The following is a 21,890-nucleotide window of genomic DNA, read 5'->3' as shown; positions in this document are numbered from 1 at the left end:
TTGAGAAAAGAAGACTGAGGGAGGACTTGCCAGTAGAACAAGAAGTACTGGGCTTAATCCACAGCAAAGGAGATTTAAGGTAGCTATTAGGAATAAACTTTCTAACTGTAGAGGTAGTTAAGCTCTGGAACAGGGTTCCAAGGGAAGCTGTGGAATCCCCATCATTGGAAATTTTAAAACCTGGTTGGAACACACCTGTCAGGGATGGTCTAGATTTACTTGGTCCTGTCACAGCATCAATTCAATTATCCTTTGGCATCTCCTAAGTGCCTCATCAGCAACTGCCTTTGCAATTAAATGATAATACTGACAAAGGAGACAGACACCTGGACCTAAGTAAATACTAGAAAAGAAAAAAGTTCTGCTCTGACAACATGCAATCAAAAGAAATTTTATATAATACTGTTTTATATAATAACTTTTGCATAGCAAGACTAAATCCAGAATTAGAATGTTAAACAAAATACATTCAAATACTGTTGAAGGAAGGATACATTACGGAGGTGGGACATCAACAAGAATGAGTCTAAAGCAGAAGCGAAACATGAAAACCGAAGGAGAGGTTGTTGTGGATGGAGCTTATTAAAGAGAACATTTCTGGACGGAAAAATGTTCTCTGAAGTTGAAACTTGTCTCTGTGCAGAGAGCCAGCATAAAGCTTATGCATCACATAAATCCCATTAAAAATCTCAAAATAGGGTTTAAGAGAGAGTTGCTTGGTATATAAATATTGTGCTGGCCCTCTGCACAGGAGCCAATTTCACAGGCTCTCGCTGGGTCTTCCTGGGATCTTTATAGCAATCCCACAGCCACAAGTAAAAGGATTTTTTGTCAAGCAGGGAACAGTTCCCCTGAATGCTGCAGAGGCGTAAGTACCTACATTCAGTATGGTTTGGAAATTATAACAGACCAAACTGGATCTCTGCAAATCTGTTTGAGAGGGGATTACCCATCTTCTTCTATAAGGTGGCAGCACATCCTGTGGACTGAACCTGGACAGGGCAGGGTTGACTTTAGGAAACATGGACATCAGCAATACACATTTATATTCACCTAGACAGTTTGTTCTTAAGAGCATTGCGACCTTTTTTGGGACTTCAAAATAAACAGATGAACTGTGCGCTTGTGTTTAATTAACTCACAAGAGTTTAAAGGTTGCAAGTGAAAATTCTGACACAATCACCTAGAATCAGGGGTGGCCAATCTCAGCCTAAGAAGGAGCCAGAATTTACCAATGTACATTGCCAAAGAGACATAGTAATACATCAGGAGCCTCCCATCAGCTCCCCCACCCTGCTCCCAGCACCTCCCACCCACCGGCAGCTGTTTCATGGTGTGCAGGAGGTTCAGAAGGGAGAAGAGCGAGGGCACTGCAGGCTCAGGGGTGGTGGTGGGAAGGGGTGGACTGGGGACAGGGCCTGTGGCAGAGCCAGAGATTGAACAGTGAGCCCCTTTCCCCTCACCCCCCAGCACACTGGAAAATTGGCACCGTTAGCTCCAGCACCGGAGAAGGTACCTATAAAAGGAGCCATATATTAACTTCTGACGAGCCTCATGTGGCTCCGGAGCCACAGGTTGGCCATCCCTGACTTAGAATCAACAAAATCACCAATTAAGGAAACCTAAATACCAACTGCCGCATTACACATGCACTCAGACTCTTCAAAACCATAACTCCCTTGTACTTCTAACATACAACAAATCACAGTATACACACAAATTCCTCTACCTCCCACTCAGATCTCAACCTAAACTTCGACTATAGCTAAATTAACATTCTTTATAGATGTGTTTAAAGTCTGTAATATGTTATTACTACTTGAGAAAGTATGAAGTTGGAGTGGAATTGTATGTTTCAATGATGCAGAGAAATTTAGTGTGAGCATTGTGATGGGTTATATTGTGGAGGTGTAAAGGAGTTGGTGGCTGCGATGAGGCGTCTGAGAGCATTTTGGTAGTTTGGTACCACAAAGATCCCAACCACCTTTCAGCCTACAGGAAGGCATTAAACTTGAAATTGGCTGACAGTTCTCCACTGCTCCATAACTTCATTCAGAATATACAACTCACCATGAACATGGTCATACAGTTGGCAGATAAGTGGATGGAATCTTGCAAGGCATCACACATATAACAATACATGAAACCAGCTACAGAAGGAGTCTCTCCTTGGGAATTTTAGATGTGGTCTCCTGGTAGGATTAAAGAACTCAGACTGTTCAAAGCCCTGGCTGAGAACAAACAGTAGATGGCGGCATCAAGTAACAAGATATGCTATCAGATGACCTTTCACCATCAGAATGTCCATCCAGTGGGTAATATTGTCTTCACTAGGGAAGGAATTTTTTCTCTGAAAAATTGGCTACAAACAAATTAACTAGGACACACAAACTAGACTTTCTTTACTAACAGGATAGCGGGAACTTTTACTGTTTTTTTTCTTTATAAATGTGAGGCTTTGCCAATAGGATAGGACCCTCCACCTCAGCTCTGACCACAACAAAGGCTTTTGCAAACAGGACTGCAAGAGATAAAAAAGGAAGGGAAACATCTACACCATAAATTGGATTCTTAGTATTAGTTCTGCCAACTCGATTTTTGGACTGCTTACTTCTAGAAGACCTCTCACCAGTTGAGGATGACTGTGCAGAAACTGAATTTTTTTTGCTGCCTCAAAGTCTATAGCAGTCTATGAAACATCACGTTAGGCAAAGACGCATGGAGACACCAGCCAATAAAGTCTCAACTCAAGAGGCATATGTTCATTATCCTTTTGGTTGTCTCTATTTTCCTTTCCCTCATCTGGGAAAAACTAGATAGGAGAATTCTAAATGAGTAAGAAGGAACTCAGCGGTCAATTTAGCAGACAAAATATTCTGCAGTTTCATGGCCCACATGTGACAAGCAAACATTCATTAATTTGTGGACTAAGTTTGTTCTCCCTTCTATGCAGTTTATGAGATCCATAGGCAAAGGTGACAAATTCTCAAATCCCATTCACTGCACAAGTTTGGCTATAAAGTTTAATTTTCCAACATCACCTGCGCATGTCTTAAATTCTGGCAACGTGGGTCCCATTTTAAATCTCTAGTAGGCTGGTGGAATGGCTCAGCAGAAATAACACAACAGTAATGAACAAGAGAAAACCTATAGCTACATAAATCAAAACAGGTTACCATTAAGTAAAACATACATAACAATAAAATTCCCCAGTCTGGGGTTTGTCTAGCATCTGGATGTGCCTGATTTCTAAATTTTTTTTTCTCTCCAGCAGCTGTTTTTATAGTTGAGCTGTACAAGGGAAGTGAAGCTAGAGTTAATCCCTTGAAATCAGAGTGTATGCTTGAATTCTTCCTGTGTCCATGGATAATGGATGCTGATCATAATGTATATTTAGATATACACACATTTAATGTTAATTAGTTTCATGATATGGATGAGATTTAATTTAACAGTAATCAGACACTGGACTAATGTAGACTGAACATCCTGTACTACTGTGGTATGCCTTCATATAGCTTACTTGATTAGAAGACTGACACAAAAATTGCATCCTTGATATGAAATGTGGTCTTGCAGCTAAAATACTAGACTGGGAATTCTGGGTTTTATTCTAAGACTTCCTGTGTGACTTGAGCAAGTCATTTAGCCTCTCTTTGTATCTTCATTTCTATATCTGAAAAATTAGAATAATAGTACTTATCTCACAGAGGCATTGTGAAAACTAGTATTTTGAGACCTCACATTTAGCATATTGAAATTTAGGGAATTATTTATTATTACATCCACCAACACTTCTACATAAATGATATCTCTAGGAATGTTACAGCAAACAAAAGGGATGGGAGAGAAAGTACAAAATAGCCAATTAAAACATTCTCTCCTTCATAGATGGCTTTTGGAGTCTGCTTCAGTGTAGCCCAGATTGACTTTAATGGAAATGCTTTGTCTGCAGTGGCTCATATGTTTTGAAAAGGTACAGGTCATAAATATGCAAAATTGAAGATAAAAATAGATTAATTTCAACAGTAGATCAAGTGCAATGGCTATGAATGCCATATAGTCAGTACAACTCTCTCATATACTGTTAAACTGACATGTTTGTATGAGTGCCTCACCCCAAGGCACTTGATGTCAGGAGATCCTGAATACTGATACCAGTAGTTAGATTGATGATTTTGTAATAACAAAAACCAGTTAAGTTTCAGAAAAGCTGAGTTGCTACTCCTGGTTTGATCAATTGTGCATAAACATGTCGATATATTTGTGCAGAGGCACTTCACTATTATTTTATCAGAAGGTTTCCTTCAGAAACAGTGCAATACGCATCTCTATTTTAAACCAAAGCTCATTTGACTTCAGAAGGCTTCAGGCATTGAATATCATAGGTCAGGACCAAATCTGATTTTTTACCAAGAGATTGAAGATTTAATATCTTAGAGCTTATTCCCTCCATCTCTTAATTTTTTCAAATACATCCAAAATGTATGGAAGTTTGAAATCAGAATAAAAAGTTGTCAGACTCCCAATTTCATACTTTCCCAATTTTAAAAAAACAATACAGAAATAACCATACTTTTTTTTTTTAAATCTCCATGTTATACACACAATATTGCTGGCTATGCAGTTGTGAAACAACTACACTTCTTGGCTTCTAGATATACTCTGCCTTTAGCCTTTTTACACACCTGAGATTCGTGAAAGTCTGTCAACTGCAAATAGAGTACAGAAGACCTAGGGCCTGATCCTGCAACCCTCACATGCATTTTAACAAACCATATATCAATGGAGGATAGAAGCCAGAGAACATGAGGTATGTCTAAGACGTGCTGGATCAGGCTTTAAGTCTAAGTGCATTATACAACATATTTTAAGGTGACACCTCAAAATGAAATATTGATTTCTTCAGCAGTACAAAAGTAACACACAACAAGATTTACATACAGTAATAATTTATTCTGAAATGTTCATTTTAGTTTCTGTTGAGACATCACCCACGTCTCATTAATAAAAGAGCAGCCATCTCACCTCAAATACCAGAATATACAACAAGTTACAGCATAGCAAAAATTCTACCTACTTTCAGATAAAATCTAGTTCAGGTAAAATAATTCTGTTCAAGGTTTTACAATTACACAGATTTCCTTTTTTGCAGAACACAAAGAAAGTGTAAATTGTTACACCATAGCTATCTATGCACATTATGTGACCACAGAAATGTTAATCATTACTTCAGAAAATGAACCATCATTTTCATTCATGCAGAAAAGCAGGCTGGGAAAGCTTGTTCAGCAGAAACCATATTACTGTGAATTTCACAGCCACATGATTAATTATAGGGTTAGATGGATTCACAAATACCAAAACTGAGTATATTTTTTGCATAAATAATACCAAATTTTCCCTGATGTAGTTTAGTCAGTTTGTAATCTAGAAATGATTGAAACAGCAATATAGTTGTATCATCTCTAAGTGTTCATTATTTCAAGACAAGCCATATTTAAAGGATCATGAGATGGGAGGCTAATTAAATACATGTAAAACATACTGTACAAATATACTTGCTTGTAGCGATTTTATTCCAAACTATCAATCAGGTATCCCTCCAAAATATTACCAGTGAAGACAAAGTATACTATCAAATATGGCTTCCAGAACAAGGACCCTCTACAAGAATCAAACCTATTTACAAAAACAAACAAAAAACCCCAATCCCCAGTCTTTTAAAGTTTCATTTGAAACAAAATTTCTACATAGCACTTGTAAATAATACATCAGTTTTTTTAAATTTATTTAAACAGAAGTCACCAGGTAAGACCCAGAATGACGTTTAGGACTTTGAGTTCCACTAGAGTCTGTATTTTCAGTCTTTGAATCTCGTTTCTTTGTGCTGTTATTTACTGGTGTTGGTATCTGTGATGGCCGAACAGAACTGTTGTCCGCACTGCTCTTTCGTGGACTTGGATTGTAGTTGAAAGGAGTCACTCTTGCTGCAACAGCTCCACTAGGTGAACTGTGTTTGCTTGAGCTGCTGGAACTGAATGGTGTACGTTCATTAATAATGCTTTCATTGGTCTCTGAGGCAGGAACAGGATTACTCAGCACAGGTTTTGTTTCAGTTGCCTTCTTATCTGGACTATCTATCTGAATGAATGAATTCAGGCGATTTTCTAAACCCATCATGCGAACAGGACCATTTCCATTCCCTGCATTTTGTTTTCCTTGAATATCTTTAGAATCTTTACCATTCACATTCCCCTTCTCTAAAACACTGTCAATAACTGGGGGAGTATTTCCAGTAGGTGATCGTCCAGATCTAGGATTATTAATAGGGCAGTCCTCAATCCTCACCCACACATCCTCAGTCTTAGAGACAGCAGGTGCCATCTGGTAAATTAAAGATTTTGAATCACCACCATTTGTAGCATCTGAAGAGGAATTATGAGAAGGATTACTCATTATTTGAGGAATTTCATTTTCCTTTATCTTTCTCCAAGTCCCTTTTGCTGGGACTTGACTTTCTTTAGTTTGTATGTGTCCAGAAAAAGAACTTCCATGTTGCTTTTCATCTTCACTTTTTGCCTTTTCACTAGATTCCGAAGACGCAGACAGAATTGAAGAAGAGCTTCCAGTTCTACGCCAAGTACTAACACGAGGAAGCGATGAAGAATGCTTACTGTGCTCACGCTTCCATGTTCCTGATCTATTGATTGGCAGTCTAGATGGACTCTCAGAATGAGAGCGAGCTATATCGTGACGTTTTGCTGGTCTCCCATCATTATATTCTACAGAAGGGTTAAGAGTAGGAGGTAATTTTCGCCAACCACTAGCCTGTACAGTTGAATGAGACGATAAGGACATATCAGGAAGTGATGGACTTAAAACTGGGGTCTGTATTTGGGATCGGGTGGGAGAATCGGGTCTAGAAGGAGACAAAGATTCAAATGAAGCAGACTCTTCTAATTTCTTTCGTAAAGTTGGACTTGGAGCTTCTTTAATAAAAGTTGACTGGCGCACTAGAACAGGTCTCTCTGATCTATCAGATTCACTTCCACTGGATTTTGTGGATGACATTCTAGATAGTTCAACCTTTTTGTTTGAGCCACTACTATTAAGAATTTGGTTCAAACCTTTTGAGGCAGACTCACTTCTGGGAATACCACTGGCACTTTTGGGTAACCCTGTTTGTTTTGCAAGATTTTGCTGGCTCATCTGTCTGCCTGGTGATGTGTATGACATTCGTCCTGAACCCGACGACTTAGTTGAAGCTGTACTAGGAGATGAAGTCCTTGGCAGCTGAGATAGTTTGTTAGGAGGGCTTATACCATTTCTGCCTGGGGAAATTGAGCTTCGACCTGGAGACTGAAGAGGTCTGCTTAATGGCTGCTGTTGAGGTCTAGAAGGAGTGGAATCTCTAGATCCTGACCTAGAAGGTCCTTTACTTGACCCACCCTGTTGAGATGGCTGCCTGGTTATAGGACTTGGCTCTGATTTCACTGATGATTTGCCTCCTCTCGGGGAACTAGTGGAACTCTGGCCTTCACTGGGACTTTTGGAGGCTGTGTTCTTGAGTGAGGGCCCTTTTTTTGAAACTGGACTTGTACTGGAAGAGCTATTTCGAACTCCTGGAATGTGAATCATTGTCCTACCTCGTGAGATTGAAGGCATATTTGTTTGCTGGGGCTGCTTCAACTGGCTTGAAACTTCTGAATTAGAGCGAACTTTTCCTGTGATCATACTTTTATACACTTTCTTTCCTCCTTTGATTCCTTTATTTTCTGACTCTACTTTTTTAGTTTCCAATGTACTTTTCTCCCCTGGCTTAATAATTCTTGGACCTTTATTACCAGTAAAGGGTTTTTCTTCTTGGTCTGGAGTAAGATGAAATGGTGACCCTAAAGAAATTCCAGATTTTAGTGAAAGAATGGAATCAGAGTCTGATGAAGCTTGTCTAGACAGTGAAGCAGCAGCAGCTTGGTGTAAGCTGCTAACTATAGAATTTGCACCTTCTTGAATAGCTTTCCAATCAAAGTTCTCTGAATCAGGTGAGAAACCATGCTCTGAATCAGGCCTCTGTATCTCTCTCAAATCTAGTGTCAGGTCTTCTGTCAATATACCACCCATGTTTCTGGAACTATTCTTTTCACTTTCACTCTTGACTCTTGAGGGCTTTTTCTTTTTAGGCATGGCAGAACTAATACATTCCTGCAAAAGGTCATCTTCTGAGTCAATACTAAGAGAACTAAGAGAACTGTTTCTAGAAAAACACACAGGTGTATCTTCAACATGAAATGATTTGGGTGCATAACCAGAAGCCTGTGGTCTATTTGATTCTGTCTGTGAATCAGGAGGTTCAGTTCGTTTTGTAGGTTCACTTTCTTTGTTGTTGTTGTTTTCTTGATCAATATCACTGAGAGAACTCAAAGATGAATTGCGAGAAAAACAAACGGGGGTATTTTCGATAGCAAAATTCTGCATTTTCTCATCTGTAGCTGCACCTCTGTCCGGGATATCTTTGGATGGTTGTGGGAAAGGGGTTTGCTTCTGCATCAAAGTTTTAGGATGACTTCTGCCTGTTGGATGTTTTTGACCTTGTGTCCTACTAGTTGACTGCTGATTTGAAGTCTGTTCTGTATCAGTGCAAGCTTTGGTTTCTGTTTCCTTAGTTTCTTTTCCTTTTCTTAATTCAGCCTTCTCCCTAGACAGGTCAACATCATCATCATCAAAGTCTAGTGAACTTAATGAGTCATTCCGTGAAAAACAATAAGGAGTCCCCTCAATAGGTGTGTAATGATGAGGAGAATCAAATGCAAAGCTTCCTCTTACACGTTCCTCATTATTTGGAAGTTTATCATTAAAGTCTCTTGAGTTATTTTTGAAGTTCTGTTTCTTTGTATCTTTGTTGTCTGAATAGGTTCTTTCATTACTAAAATTACTTTTTGGCTCTGTGTGTTTTCTTAAGCGTGCTCTGTACTCATTACTTTGAGGCATAGGCTTTACTGGAGATGTTAGCTTCTTTTTCTCACCTTCTGGTTGATTTTTACCACTTACAGATGAAGATGCTGATGCCTGTTGAATCTGATCCATTATCTTTTTTACCCTGAAAGGCTTGTGGCTTTTTCCTTTTGGCATAGCAGAGTTAATGCACTCTGCAAGAATGTCACCCTCTTCTGTTTTGTCATCATCCAATCCTGAGGTAGACACAGTTGAGTCTTTCCCTCTTTGAGCATCATCTGTACTTCTACCTTCGGTAGGAATGGTATCTCTCTTTTCAAATTCACCTGATTCTACTCTTGTACCCACATTCTCCACATTGGCCAACTCATTTGGTGGTGATTCTATTGTGAGGTCACTCAGAGATGTAGCTGTTGAAAAATTTATTGGTGTACCTTCAACACAATACACACGTGGCATATCATCTCCAGGTGTAAAACTAACATGCTTTTGAGACTGCAATCTATTTTGTGAAGGGAGGAGTTTGTATACTGGCAAATGGCTTGGCTTCCTGGCTACAGGAGGAGGTATTTTTGAATCAGTTGTTTGAGAAAGCTTTTTGGATTTGCGTGAAGATTTTGTTGGCATAGCAGAAATAATACATTCTTCTAATATTTCAATATCATCATCATCATCAGAATCATCTAGTATATCCTTTTCTGTTTCAGTAGGCTTCTCTGCTTTCTTCTCTTGGTTATCCTTTGTATCTTCTGGCTGTTCAGATTCTGTTTCATTTCCATGGTCATTTTCATGAACAGGAGGCATTATTCTTAACTCTACATCTTTCTGTATAAATGGTTCATCAAGACTCAGAGCACTTAGACTGGAGGAACAAGAAAATCCATCTGGTGTACTTTCTGTAGCAAAATGTAACAATGTATCAGCATCTGGCAATACCTGAACTCTTTGAACAGCTGCATTTACAGCAGCTTGTCTAGAACCAGTCTCTCTCTTTTCAGTAATAGGTACTTTACCTTTAGCTGTTTCTCTCTTTACTGGAACTGTTTGAGCAGGAGGTGGGGTTTTACTTCTACTTGGCGGCATTGTTTGTCCAGGGCTATCCGGAAGATCACTAGGGCTTATAATACCACTTACCATTCCACTGCAAGGCTCACTTTGAACAGAGCTAGCAATGGAATGGCTTTCAAAACTATCCAAGGAACTTACAGAAGTACATCTGCTAAACATGAGTGGAGTCTCCTGTACGTAGTGTTCAGGTGGACTTTTAGGAGTCTGAGCACCGCTTTTTGAAGGAGATTTGGCACCTGAAGAAAATTCAACAGCTTTATGTCTAGATGAATCAGAAGGAGATAAACTGGAAGCCTGAAGTCTATTGGATTTTGTTCTAATATGTTGTGATGTTGATGGGACTTCACTAACTGCACCTTCAGTTGACAGAGTCACACTATTGTCTTTCAGTTCTGCTATCTGCAGAGTGTTACTGGCATCTGTTACACGTGTGGCTTGATCACGCCCTATTTCATCTTCAGCCGAGGACAAAGATGACAAAGAGCTACATCTTGAAAAACATATTGGTGTATCTTCCACACAATAAGTCTGTATAGTTTCCTGGTTGATAGAGGGAGTCTTACAGGAGGCAGGCTTCTGCGCATGCCCTCCTCTCTGTGCAGCACTTGGATGAAGTTGATTCTGTCTCTTTGAGCTAGCTGAAGGGGCTGATGTGTTCCCACTACTTGATGAGATGTGGTCAGTTTTAGTGCTTTGTACTGATGAACTCTTTGAAAAAGAAAAAGATGGCTTCTGAGAAGAGGGAGGAACTTCTGTTGAGTATTTCAGACTATAATCAATAGGTTGATCTACATGGTGCTCCTCTTCATTGTACTTTATACTGTAATTAGTCGGTCTGTCTTCTTCATCTTCATGTTGTTCCTCCTCAGAGTAACGCTCACTGTAGTTGGTTGGCTTATCATCATCATAATCATCAACCTGGCACAAGGACTGGTTTACTTTCTGATTCATTCCATGAGTAGTGCCTGGTCTGTTTTGTTCTGAACTGTTGGATCCTCTTGATCTGAAAGGATCTTGCTGGCCAAAAGGTGACTGGTATTTCATGTGATTATCATCACCACCTTCAGTATATCCAGAATAGGTCGTACTTTGACTTCTTGACTGTCTTTGTTCATTTTGTTTAATTTCATCTTCTATTATATGTTTAGGTCTTGCCCATCTTTCATTCTGTGAGGGGCTTTGCCTTCCAGAATTCAACTGTTCATCTGAATATTTAAGACTGTAATTGATTGGAGTGTCCAGTTCTCCATCATTGTCATCCATATGATTTGCGCTATGTATCTTGTGAGCTAAATCAGCTGGATACTGTCCATAACTGCAAAATTTACTTTCATCATCTTCAGAGTAAGACTCAATGGAAGGTTTCATTTGACCTCTTTTACCATAGCCATCACTACTGCTGACGCTATTTAAACTGTCATTTGAAGCTCTCTTATATTCCATTTTTGCATAAGGCACAGGACATGCCCTGTTAGAATTCTCAGATTTAGGAAAGTTATAAGTGTTTGAATGGGCCTGGGCAATGGATGTTCTTCTTAATGCATTCCTGTCTTCTGTCAAGCAGTGCATTTCAGTTGTGGATCCGGAACTTCTGTCTTCTTGTGGAATATGCATATTCGTTACTTCTTCCATTACTTTGGCAATCTGAGCTGCAGCAGTAGAGATCTGCATTCCTATTCGCTTAGAGGCGTTCCCAGCATTTTCTGTAGCTGGGTGATAGCTGCCTAATCCCATTGTTCTCTCTCTATCCACACTTCTGTCCTTTTCAGATCGAGTGTTTTCTATATTTCCTCTACTGGATGAAGAGGAGCCAGGCAACACTGTAGTATTTAAATATGGCGAAAGTACAGTCACGTTACTTGTATTAAAACTCTCAGCCCTGCAAATTCCATCATCATGTCTACTAGAATCCAAAACATATTCGCTATACAAATTTTGCTTATGTCTCTGCTTATTACGGTGAGATGTTTTGGGGCTCAAATTATCAATGTTGTCAAAAGTCTCAGACAAATGCTGAGCATCTAACTCTGCTTCCAGTGCCTTTTGCTTTCTAACATGAAGAGAGGGTAAGCTTGAACCTGGAGACATAATATTGGCATCCTTATACTTTGCAGGCCTATTTGCCATCAGGTTCCTTAAAGCTGCAGCACTGCCCATAGCTATCATTTTGTGCTTTGAATGAATGAGGTTTTTGAGCATGCTAACTGCTCCCATATCCCACAACGCTTCCTGGTCCTTGGCATTTCGTGCAGAGAGGTTCCACAGGGTTCCACATGCATTACTGACTATTGTCAAGCTGTGTGACTTCAAATGCTGTAACAATGTTTGTAAGCAGCTGTTCTCTCTCAAGATTTGCCTGGAATTAAGAAGTTGAAAGAAAAAAAAAATCAGTAAGTAGCATTTCAACAAGACAAAGAAAAACCTATCAAGGCTGTAGCCAAATTTTGTCTTTAATCAAGATAATATTATGATTTCTGCAGCACAAAAGTGTGTTACTTTTCCTAAACTACAGTCTGAATATCAAGCAATTTCTATTGCCATTATCACTTCATTTCCTCCCCCCCAACCTTCCTCTATGTCAACAGTCCTTTCCCAGGGGTTTCCTCTGGCTGACCAGATGAATAAAACCTATCTTTGCAGCAGATGCTAACGTTACTATTCAGCATTTAACAAGCAAAACGGATACTGCCAGGGGTGAAAGTAACTTAAAGGACTTACTGGTATGCAGGGAGGCTGGGGTCCTGGGCAAGGTGGGTGGGAGTGCCTCTGGGCCCCCGGAAGAGGTGAGGTGGGGGCCAGACTCTCCCGGCCAGCCCTTCAGTGCTGCCCGGCCGACGCCGCCCAGGGCTCTGGCGGCAATTTAAAGGGCCCAGGGCTCCGGCTGCTGCCGCAGTATGGCATACCAATAAGAAAGTGTCTGCCAGTACACAGCCAACCGTACTGGCAGAGCCACTGATGTGGTGGGGGGGAGGGGCAAAAAGGGCAGCTGCCCTGGGCCCGGTGATTTAAAGGCCCAGGGCTCGCCGGGGCTGCTGCCCCTTTTCCCCCCTCCCCCCAGCACCCTGCCAGTACCATCAGCTATATACCGACGGCGATTTTCTTACTGGTACGCCATACTGGACCAGCTTACTTTCACCTCTGGATACTGCATTTACCTTTTCATAGACTATTACTACCTAAATGGATGGTTTTCCTCACCAAAGTCTTTAAAAATAAAATCAACCTTGATTACGATACTTATTTGGTACATACAGTCACATTAGAACACTTCTTTATGAATTCTCTTGTAAATACATTTCTGCTACAGAATTCAGATGTTCAGAAAAAACATGATGCTTGTTTTTTGTAAAACCAGATGGTGCATTTACCTGTGGTCCTCATTTGTAGCAATCAAGCTAGAAACATTCCGTAGTATTCCTCCTCCACTTTCAATGATGGCTAAAGTATTTGTCTGGCTTCGGTAAGTCAATGTGCCAACTAAAAAGGCAAGAGCACCATCCACAGCACATATATCAGCTTTATTCTCAGTGCAATGAGCTGACAAATTCCATAAGGCACTCAATACACTTTTTAGGGTGGATTCCTACGACAAGAGTAAAAATTACACAATTAGACCCTGGGTTTTTAACATGTTGGCCATGAGCCTCTGGGAGATTCACGAACAGGTTTCAGGGAGGTAGCCATCTTTCTCCCATTTTCTAACTCTAATGGTTGCAAAGATAACCTTGAAAATATGAATAAAGCATAAACTGATTCAGTGATGCTTGCCTGAATCTGCATGATAAACAAGAGAAATAGTATTTTTCAATTCACTTCGTACAAGTACAACTTACAAATGTAGGCATTTTTGTTACATAACTGCACTCAAAAACAAAACAATGTAGAACTTTAGAGCCTTCAAGTCCAATCAGTCCTACTTCTTGTTTAGCCAATCATTAAGAGAAACAAGTTTGTTTACATTTATGGGAAATAATGCTGCCCACTTCTTAATTACGTCACCTGAAAATGAGAACAAGCATTCCCATGGCACTGTTGTAGCTGGCATCGCAAGATATTTATGTACCACATGCGCTAAAGATTCATATGTCTCTTCATGCTTCAGCCATCAGAAGTGCTTCCATGCTGATGACGCTCATTAAAAAAATGTGATAATTAAATTAGTGACTGCACTCCTTGGGGGAGAACTGTATCTCTCCTGCTCTGTTTTACCTGCATTCTGTCATATATTTCATGTTATAGCAGTCTCAGATGATGACATGTTGTTCGTTTTAAGAACACTTTCACTGCAGATTTGACAAAACACAAAGAAGGTACCAATGTGAGATTTCTAAAGATAGCTACCACACTCAACTCAAGATTTAAGAATATGAAGTGCCTTCCAAAATCTGAGAGGGACTAGGTGTGGAGAATGCTTTGAGAAGTCTTAGAAGAGCAACACTCCAATGCAGAAACTACAGAACCCGAACCACCAAAAACGAAAATCAACCTTCTGCTGGTGGCACCTGACTCAGAGGATGAAAATGAATATGTATTGGTCTTCACTGCTTTGAGCAGAACCCGTCAGCAGCATGGACACATATCTACTGGAATGGTAGTTGAAGCATGAAGGGAAATATGAATCTTTAGCTTATCTGGCAAGAAACTATCATGTTATGCTGGCTACAACAGTGCCATGTGAAAGCCTGTTCTCACTTTCAGGTGACATTGTAAACAAAACGCGGGCAGCATTATCTCCTGTAAATGTAAACAAACTTGTCTGTCTGAGCGATTGGCTGAACAAGAAGTAGGACTGAGTGGACTTGCAAGTTCTAGAATTTTACCTTGTTTTATTTTTGAATGCAGTTTTTTTTGTACATAATTTTACATTTGTAAGTTCAACTTTCATAATAAAGAGATTGCACTACAGTACTTGTATTAGGTGAATTGAAAAATAATATTTATTTTGTATTTTTACAGTGAATACTTGTAATCAAAAATAAATATAAACACTGTACACTTCTTATTCTGTGTTGTAACTGAAATCAATGTATTTGAAAATGTAGAAAACATCCAAAATATTTAAATAAATGTTATTCTATTGTTGTTCAACAGTGCCATTAATCACAATTAACTTTTTTAATTGCTTGACAGCCCTACTATCTTTACATCCATTGAATTCTTCTGTGAATGCATAAGCTTTTTTCTGAAGCCAGAAGACTCATTAAACAGCAACACCATTAATAAAGGTCTGATTGTCATTTTACTTGAAATCGCTAAATAGGGAAGCAGTGACTGTACTTTGTGTTTGTGGGATCAGTTACAGCCAGTTAGTCAAAGCAACTCCCTTCTCCAATGATCTAGTCAGCTGACATATTCAAGAAATGGCTGCAAATATTTGGGAACAGCCATTTTGAAAGTTTAGAAGACCCTGTACTTAATACAACAAGAAGAAATTACCAATGTATCTTCTTCTGCCTAACTTTTAATATTTGCCCAGCATGAGTAAAAAGGATTCCTACATGATTCTTCCTGTTTTTCTGTCCAACTCAGTACATGAGATAAGGGAAGAAAAGCCTCTGAAGCCTTCCTACAGTTAGTTCTCACAACCGGGTTGAATTGGCTTTGTTTTTTTGTTCTTTGCACCGAAGGTTTCTGAGATATGACAGGTAAACACATGCATAGACTAATGACTAAAATCCTATCCACTGCACTACAAGCCATTCGGACATTTCGTGTAATCAATCATGAAGCTTTGATGGCAAAGAAGATTTCCAGAAGAAATGAAATATGTACTTGATGAGGCTGTAAAAGCTGTGAACTTAATTAAAGGTAAGCCCAACAATGCACACATTTCACTATTTTAGGTGAGGAAATGAGCACTCAAGATCAGCGGTTCCTCTTCCACAATAAGGCTTTCATGGTATCAGAGTTTTGGATCACTTGTCTGATATCACAGAAGACACAAAGATTTCCCTTGAAAAATAAGGCTGTGATGAGCATCAGCTTCCTCTGAATAATTCTCTTCAAGGGCAAGATATGACATGGATTCTCAACTCTAGGGGTTAAAACTGCCAGCATGGTTCTGAACAAATGTCAGGGATCGCAACCACCCTGCCCTTCCCACATTGTAAGATCGGAGAGGGTCTTGGCAAGGTCCTGGAACAGAAAAGGCAGAGAACTGGATGAGACTATTTTAGATAGCGTTTGCTCCTTACATCCTTACTCTAAAGTGTACAGAGATTAATTTGTAATTCAGCAAGGGAAGTAATCTAAAATTCAACAAACTAGCCTTCCCTCTATCTTTCAAATAGTTACGGGATTCCTGACAGAAAATTAACAATTATTTGTATGTGATGAGTGATGTTTTTAATACGACAATATCTCCTTCTGGTGATTTAAAGACTAAATTACACTTAACATAAATATACAGCATTTATGCCATATTTTAGCAGTAATGGTAAAGCACACATGGGTAATAACTTTAAGGGAATAGCAAATGTTTATTTTAGTTTGTCTTTCTTACCTGAATACCTTATACTATTTTCATGGAGGTTGGCTGAAACTTTGTTGAAGCCAGTAGACATGACGGTCACCCTTTATTCAGGATAAATGTAAGAAGCAGCTAAGCTCCTTTTTTGAATAAGATAGCTGAAACAATCATCACCCAAAACACAAACGACAAGCAAAGCCGACTGAAAACTGAGCTATGTAGTTGGAGGGGTTTTGCTGAGTATCATTTGATGGAAGTGCACTTGCCTGTGAGTAGAAGTTCCCAAAAGCATCCAGAAAGCAGGCAGAGAGAAGCAGCCAAATATGTCAATTAGACAGCATGAGAAGAACTAAAAACATGGTCTCGAGAGAAAGTGAAGAGAGGGAGCTTTCTGGGCAATGGTGCTGGCTTGAAAGAGACTTAGAAACATGAGCAAAGGAACTGTTTCCTGTTTGATTCTAACAGTGTTTGGGGAAACAAAAATGTGTGTACATTTTTTGTAAATAATCAGGATTGCATCAAAGTAGTACCTCTCTCCATCATCAATTCTTCCTCCTAATGGAAACAACCTGCAATATCCCAAATACTGGATATCCACTGCAGTCAAAAAGAGTAGCAATACTTTTTCTGTTGCATGCAAAAGAATAGGAAACATTCATACAGTCTCTTGAAAATATATCACACAATAGTCCTTTAAAACCTTTACCTTCTTAACTTCCAAAGCACATTCCATCAATGCTTTCACACTTCCAACTTCACGCAAAGTCTTTTTACTGTTTACATCTGCTCGCCAGGACAAATTCCTTAAAACACTTGCAATAACCTGAAAAATGTAAAAGGAAAATAATGTATCAATATATTTATTTCTTTACCAGATTACCATCACTCCCTTAATAACTGCTGGATGTCAAGAACAAGTATGTATTCCATTAACAACTGCACTTTGTCCAAGGCTGTACCTTAAAGTTTGTTTTTGGTTTGATGCCTGTCTTGGGCTCACAAGCAAATACAAAGCTTGATATCAAAATGTATTTGTTCGGTGTCAGTTGTGTGTGTGTATTTTTTGTTTTGTAAAAGAAAGAAATATTTTGTAGGGAAAGATGGTCTAGTGATTAAGACATTGGACTGGGACTCAAGACCTTAGTTCTATTCTTGCCTCCTTATAGTTTTCTTGTGTAACCTCCAGCAATATATTTGATTTCTCTTCTCTTCAGTTTCTCCATTTGTAAATCAGGATAATATTTCTCTACCTCATATAGCTGTAGTGTGGCCAAATTTATTAATGTTTATACAGCTCTTTGAGGTCTTCTAATGGAAAGTGCTAGAAGTGCAAAATTCTACATTTTAATATAATATCCCCAAACTACGAATGGGCATATTAGACCAACAATCCATCTAGTTCAGATCTTATCTCTGAGACCAGCTTCTACCAAATGCTTCAGAGAAACATGCCAAAAAACCCCAAACACACACACACACACACACCATAGTGGACAATTATGGAACAAACTAACCCTATCAAATAGTACATAGTTAAGCCCTGAAGCATGAAAATTTATATCCTTTATTATAAGCAGGGCTAGTAGCACTGCCTATTATGGTTGCCTAACACTTCCCAGCTTAAGACCCTGTTTTCAGTTACTTTTAACTTTCAAAAAACTGTTTGGTCCCAAATTTTCCATGCTGGGTGTCCGCCTCAGATTCAATTTTTTGGAAGAAAATTTCAGCCAAAATGGTTCAGCTATTATTGAGAATAAGGGTAGGGAAAATAATGTTTTTTAATGTTAAAAAAAAAAATTCTGGTGGACTATTTAGTGTAGGGACCTGAAATTTGGCTAGGGATGGCCTATGTGACAGAGATGTGCCTTTTTGCTGTCCATGTGAAAATTCATTCGACTGTGGCCAAGTTTTAAACCTTTGAAAAATCACAGTTCACACATACTGGTTAGAATTTATCAGCTAAAATCTCTGAAGATTCCATGCTCACTGAGCATGCTTGAACTTTTCACAGCTCCTAGTGCTGACCAGGCTGCGCCATGCACCATTCTCACAGAGTATGCTCCATCCCCTCACAACTCTTATATGTAACTAAATTGTGCATGCACCATCCTCACAGAGCAACTGAGCATGTTCCTTTCCACGAATGCAAGAGCTAAGCAGGATTTGTGATGTAACTGCTCCGTCCAGTTGCCAGGGAGGCTGCCTCTCGTCTGTTCTTAGTTCCTCCCTACTTGTGCCCAGGTAGTAAGAAGGAAAAGGAGGAAGCACAAGGGGGCATATATGCACAAGGTATTTCCTAACTTTTCTGTGCTTGACTTTGCCACCTTAATGTTCTTTTAATGAAGTTGTTGTGTGTAGTAAAATATATCAGATACATTTTGCTATGGATGTTCTTATTATCCATATGTGTGTAATCCATTTTTGAGTCTTGCGAAGCTCTTGGCCTCAGTGATATTTTATGGCAACAAGTCCTGGAGGCAATTATGTGCAGTTTTTAATTTGTTATTTTTCAGTTTCATTGACTGTTCCCTTGTTCTTGTATTAGGGTAAGGAGGAGTGCATAATTTACCTTCTTTATACCATTCATTATTTTATTATACCTCTCTTATATCCTCTCACTGGTCTCCTTTCTAAACTGAACAGTCCCTATCTTTTCAGTTTCTCTTTCTACTGAAGTCTTTCTAGACCTCTAAGGATTTTCCTCACCCATCTTTGGTCACCTTATAGTTCTGCAATTTTATCCCCTCCCATAGGCTGACCAAAGATAAATTTAGTATATCAGGTGAGAGCATTTTAATAGTTTCAATATTATTTTCTATCCCATTCTTTATATCTCCTAAAATTTTGTTTGCTCTTTTAACCATTGCTGTATACTGAGAAGTCCCCACAATGGTGTCCAGCGCTTTCCCTCTGCCCTAAATGGCTTCAATTAATTAAAAACCCAGAAGTATATGAAGATTTGAAAATATTTCTTCCAATGTATATTCCCCTGCATGTGTCAATACAGAATTTCATCATGCTGCCCAGTCTTAGTTTTGTTAGCTACTTCTGAATATCCTCACAGTCTTCAGTAGTCTTGACTAACCTAAATAATTCTGTTATCTGCAGACATTGGCATTTCACTGATCCCGTCCTAAAATCAAATCAGGGGATATTTCATTGTTACCCTTTGTTGTCTCAGCCACTTTCTCATCTACAATTACCTAGTTTTTTTTAATAGTAATAGCTTGTAAGGAACTTTGTCAAATGTTTCTTAACAGTCTAAATTAATTCTATCTACCAGTGCTTCTTTCTCTTTATAATTCTTCAAATTCATCAACAAAACAGTAGATAAATAGAATTTTCCCTTGCAAAGGTCGTGCTCATTTCTTCCTATCATATTTCATCTAGGTGGTTTATTTTTAATTATCCAGCAATTTTTCATGGTACTGAAGTAAGGCTTACTGGTCTAATGCCCAGGATCACTTGTAGCACTTACTTTAAAAGAATTGTTCAGAAGATTTGTATTAACTAAAACATTGGGCTAGATACTTTGGTGCAGCATGGCCACTTCGTAACAAATTGCTAGCTGGTTCTGGCCACAGAGCCTGCATATTTGATGCTGGGAGAATCACCCGTTCAGTGTAAGGGGGATTTCTTCTTTGGAGTAGAGGCTTCTATACCACCATTCACTTGCTGTTGGCATAGGGGAAGTCTAAGAGGACAGGAGACCTGACCATGCTGTCCCCTATATTGCATTCATCCCCAGCTGCAATTTCAGTCCCTTAGCGCCATTAGCAGTCACCTAAACACGCACTTAGGCAGCTCCAACTTATCCCACGAAATCAGACTTCTGTTCAAGGGCCCCAAGATCAGAAGCATAAAAGTGATCTTTATATCACTTGTACTGCATGCTGTTTTGCCAGAAACCAGAATTTAGTCCATGATTATTAGGCTTTTATATGGTAACAAAGATGTACACAGCACTTTATAGAAGATAGACACACATCCCTGCACCAACGAGCATCTAGTTTAACACAGACAAGACAACTAAACCAAACACAGAACAGCAACTGAGGATAGAGAGAAAAGTGTTTTTGAAGGGAAAGAGAGAGGGCTCTTGGTGGACAGGGCATGGGAAACCTTAATGAAATCAAGCATGAAAGGAGGAAATGTAGAGATCATTAAGGATGATTGGGAGGAAATGTAAGAAGGAAATCAGAGCAGAGATGAAGAGTTCAATATAATGTGATGGAAGATATAGCAGGTCACAGTGAAAGGATCGAAGGTGGGGCAACTTCTCCTTCTCAATGAAAAATTACCTGCTGCAAGTCTTCACTTTCAGATTTTAGTTGGGCAACAAGTGCTCTCATGCAGCCCTTCATAGAACACAATGTAGCCTGTTACCAAAAAAGTAAAAATAAAATAAGAGAGAGTCTATTAAATGAAAGATTAGGCACCTTGATGGTGCAGTGGCTTAATATATTAAACTATTCACCTGTGGCACTCTCGGTTCCAAAAACAGCTTAATTATCTCAGTCTTCTAGCAGTAGACATTTGATCCACATCATAAACCACTAAAAAGTTTTGTAAGCACTATACTGTCAGCCTCTAATCTGGGGAGATCTGCAAATGGCATAGCTATACTAATCAGGGATCCAAGTTCTTCCTCCCTGATACCTGGAAGAGTTTACTAACCCTGATGACATTCACAGAGTGTTCCCAAGAAATACTGGATATTTTATTTGCTACCTAGACCTGGCAATGCATCATTACCTGTTATCTATTTAAATTCTACCTATAGGTATGTTTTCTCCTGATCATACTCCTCCCACCCCATCTCCTGCAGCAAATAATATTTTGAAGCAGATCATCTTGACCTGTCTGAGGAAAAAAAAGACTTTTTAAAACTAATAACTAAAAATTATGCAACTTGCATTAGAAATTAATCTAATGTGCCAAGAAGCAGAAGAACAATATACATTTCTTAAAACAGAACCAAGAATAAAAATAATAATATATCTTGCATAGGAAAATAATACAATCTAAATACTGTAATAATTTAGCTGTTTTGATATAGACACGGAAATCCTATACTAACAGGATAGTCAAGAAAGATATACACAGAGATTAATAATTGAATTACATCCCAACTCCAGCTTTCCTCTTCTTCCTATTCTCCTGAGAGTCTTTCCCCTGGAAAACACTTAGCGCCCTCCCCCCGTCCCTATGGGAAAAGGTAATGATTTATAACAACACAGTATATGGTTTACGTACAATATGTTGCTTAATATTGTTAATTCTGTAAAAAGATACACATTTACATGTGCCAAGACAATGTAATTGTAATGTCATCTTATAAATGACCCAAATATTAATAAATAAAATGTTCTTCATTTCCTCAGACAAAAATATAATT

General features: G+C 38.9%; 1 protein-coding gene across 4 annotated transcripts in view; it reads right to left on the bottom strand.

Annotated features, from left to right (window-relative positions):
- Nucleotides 1-3,752: 3,752 nt before the first annotated feature.
- APC (APC regulator of Wnt signaling pathway) overlaps nucleotides 3,753-21,890 on the bottom strand; it is a 196,404-nt gene continuing 178,266 nt past the window's right edge. For all 4 annotated transcript variants that reach the window (XM_075067153.1, XM_032768262.2, XM_032768260.2 and 1 more), the window contains exons 13-16: nucleotides 20,794-20,871; nucleotides 17,199-17,315; nucleotides 13,392-13,606; nucleotides 3,753-12,379 (exon numbers count right to left, since the gene is read on the bottom strand). In XM_075067153.1, the coding sequence (XP_074923254.1) occupies nucleotides 5,794-12,379; nucleotides 13,392-13,606; nucleotides 17,199-17,315; nucleotides 20,794-20,871 (6,996 nt within the window). In that variant the 3' untranslated portion in view covers nucleotides 3,753-5,793. The remainder of the gene's footprint in view (nucleotides 12,380-13,391; nucleotides 13,607-17,198; nucleotides 17,316-20,793; nucleotides 20,872-21,890) is intronic.

This window comes from Chelonoidis abingdonii, chromosome 6 (assembly GCF_003597395.2).
Source record: "Chelonoidis abingdonii isolate Lonesome George chromosome 6, CheloAbing_2.0, whole genome shotgun sequence".
Classification (NCBI taxonomy): Eukaryota; Metazoa; Chordata; order Testudines; family Testudinidae; genus Chelonoidis; species Chelonoidis abingdonii.
The sequence above is the reverse complement of the archived record's forward strand: the minus strand, read 5'-3'. Positions and strand labels throughout refer to the sequence as shown.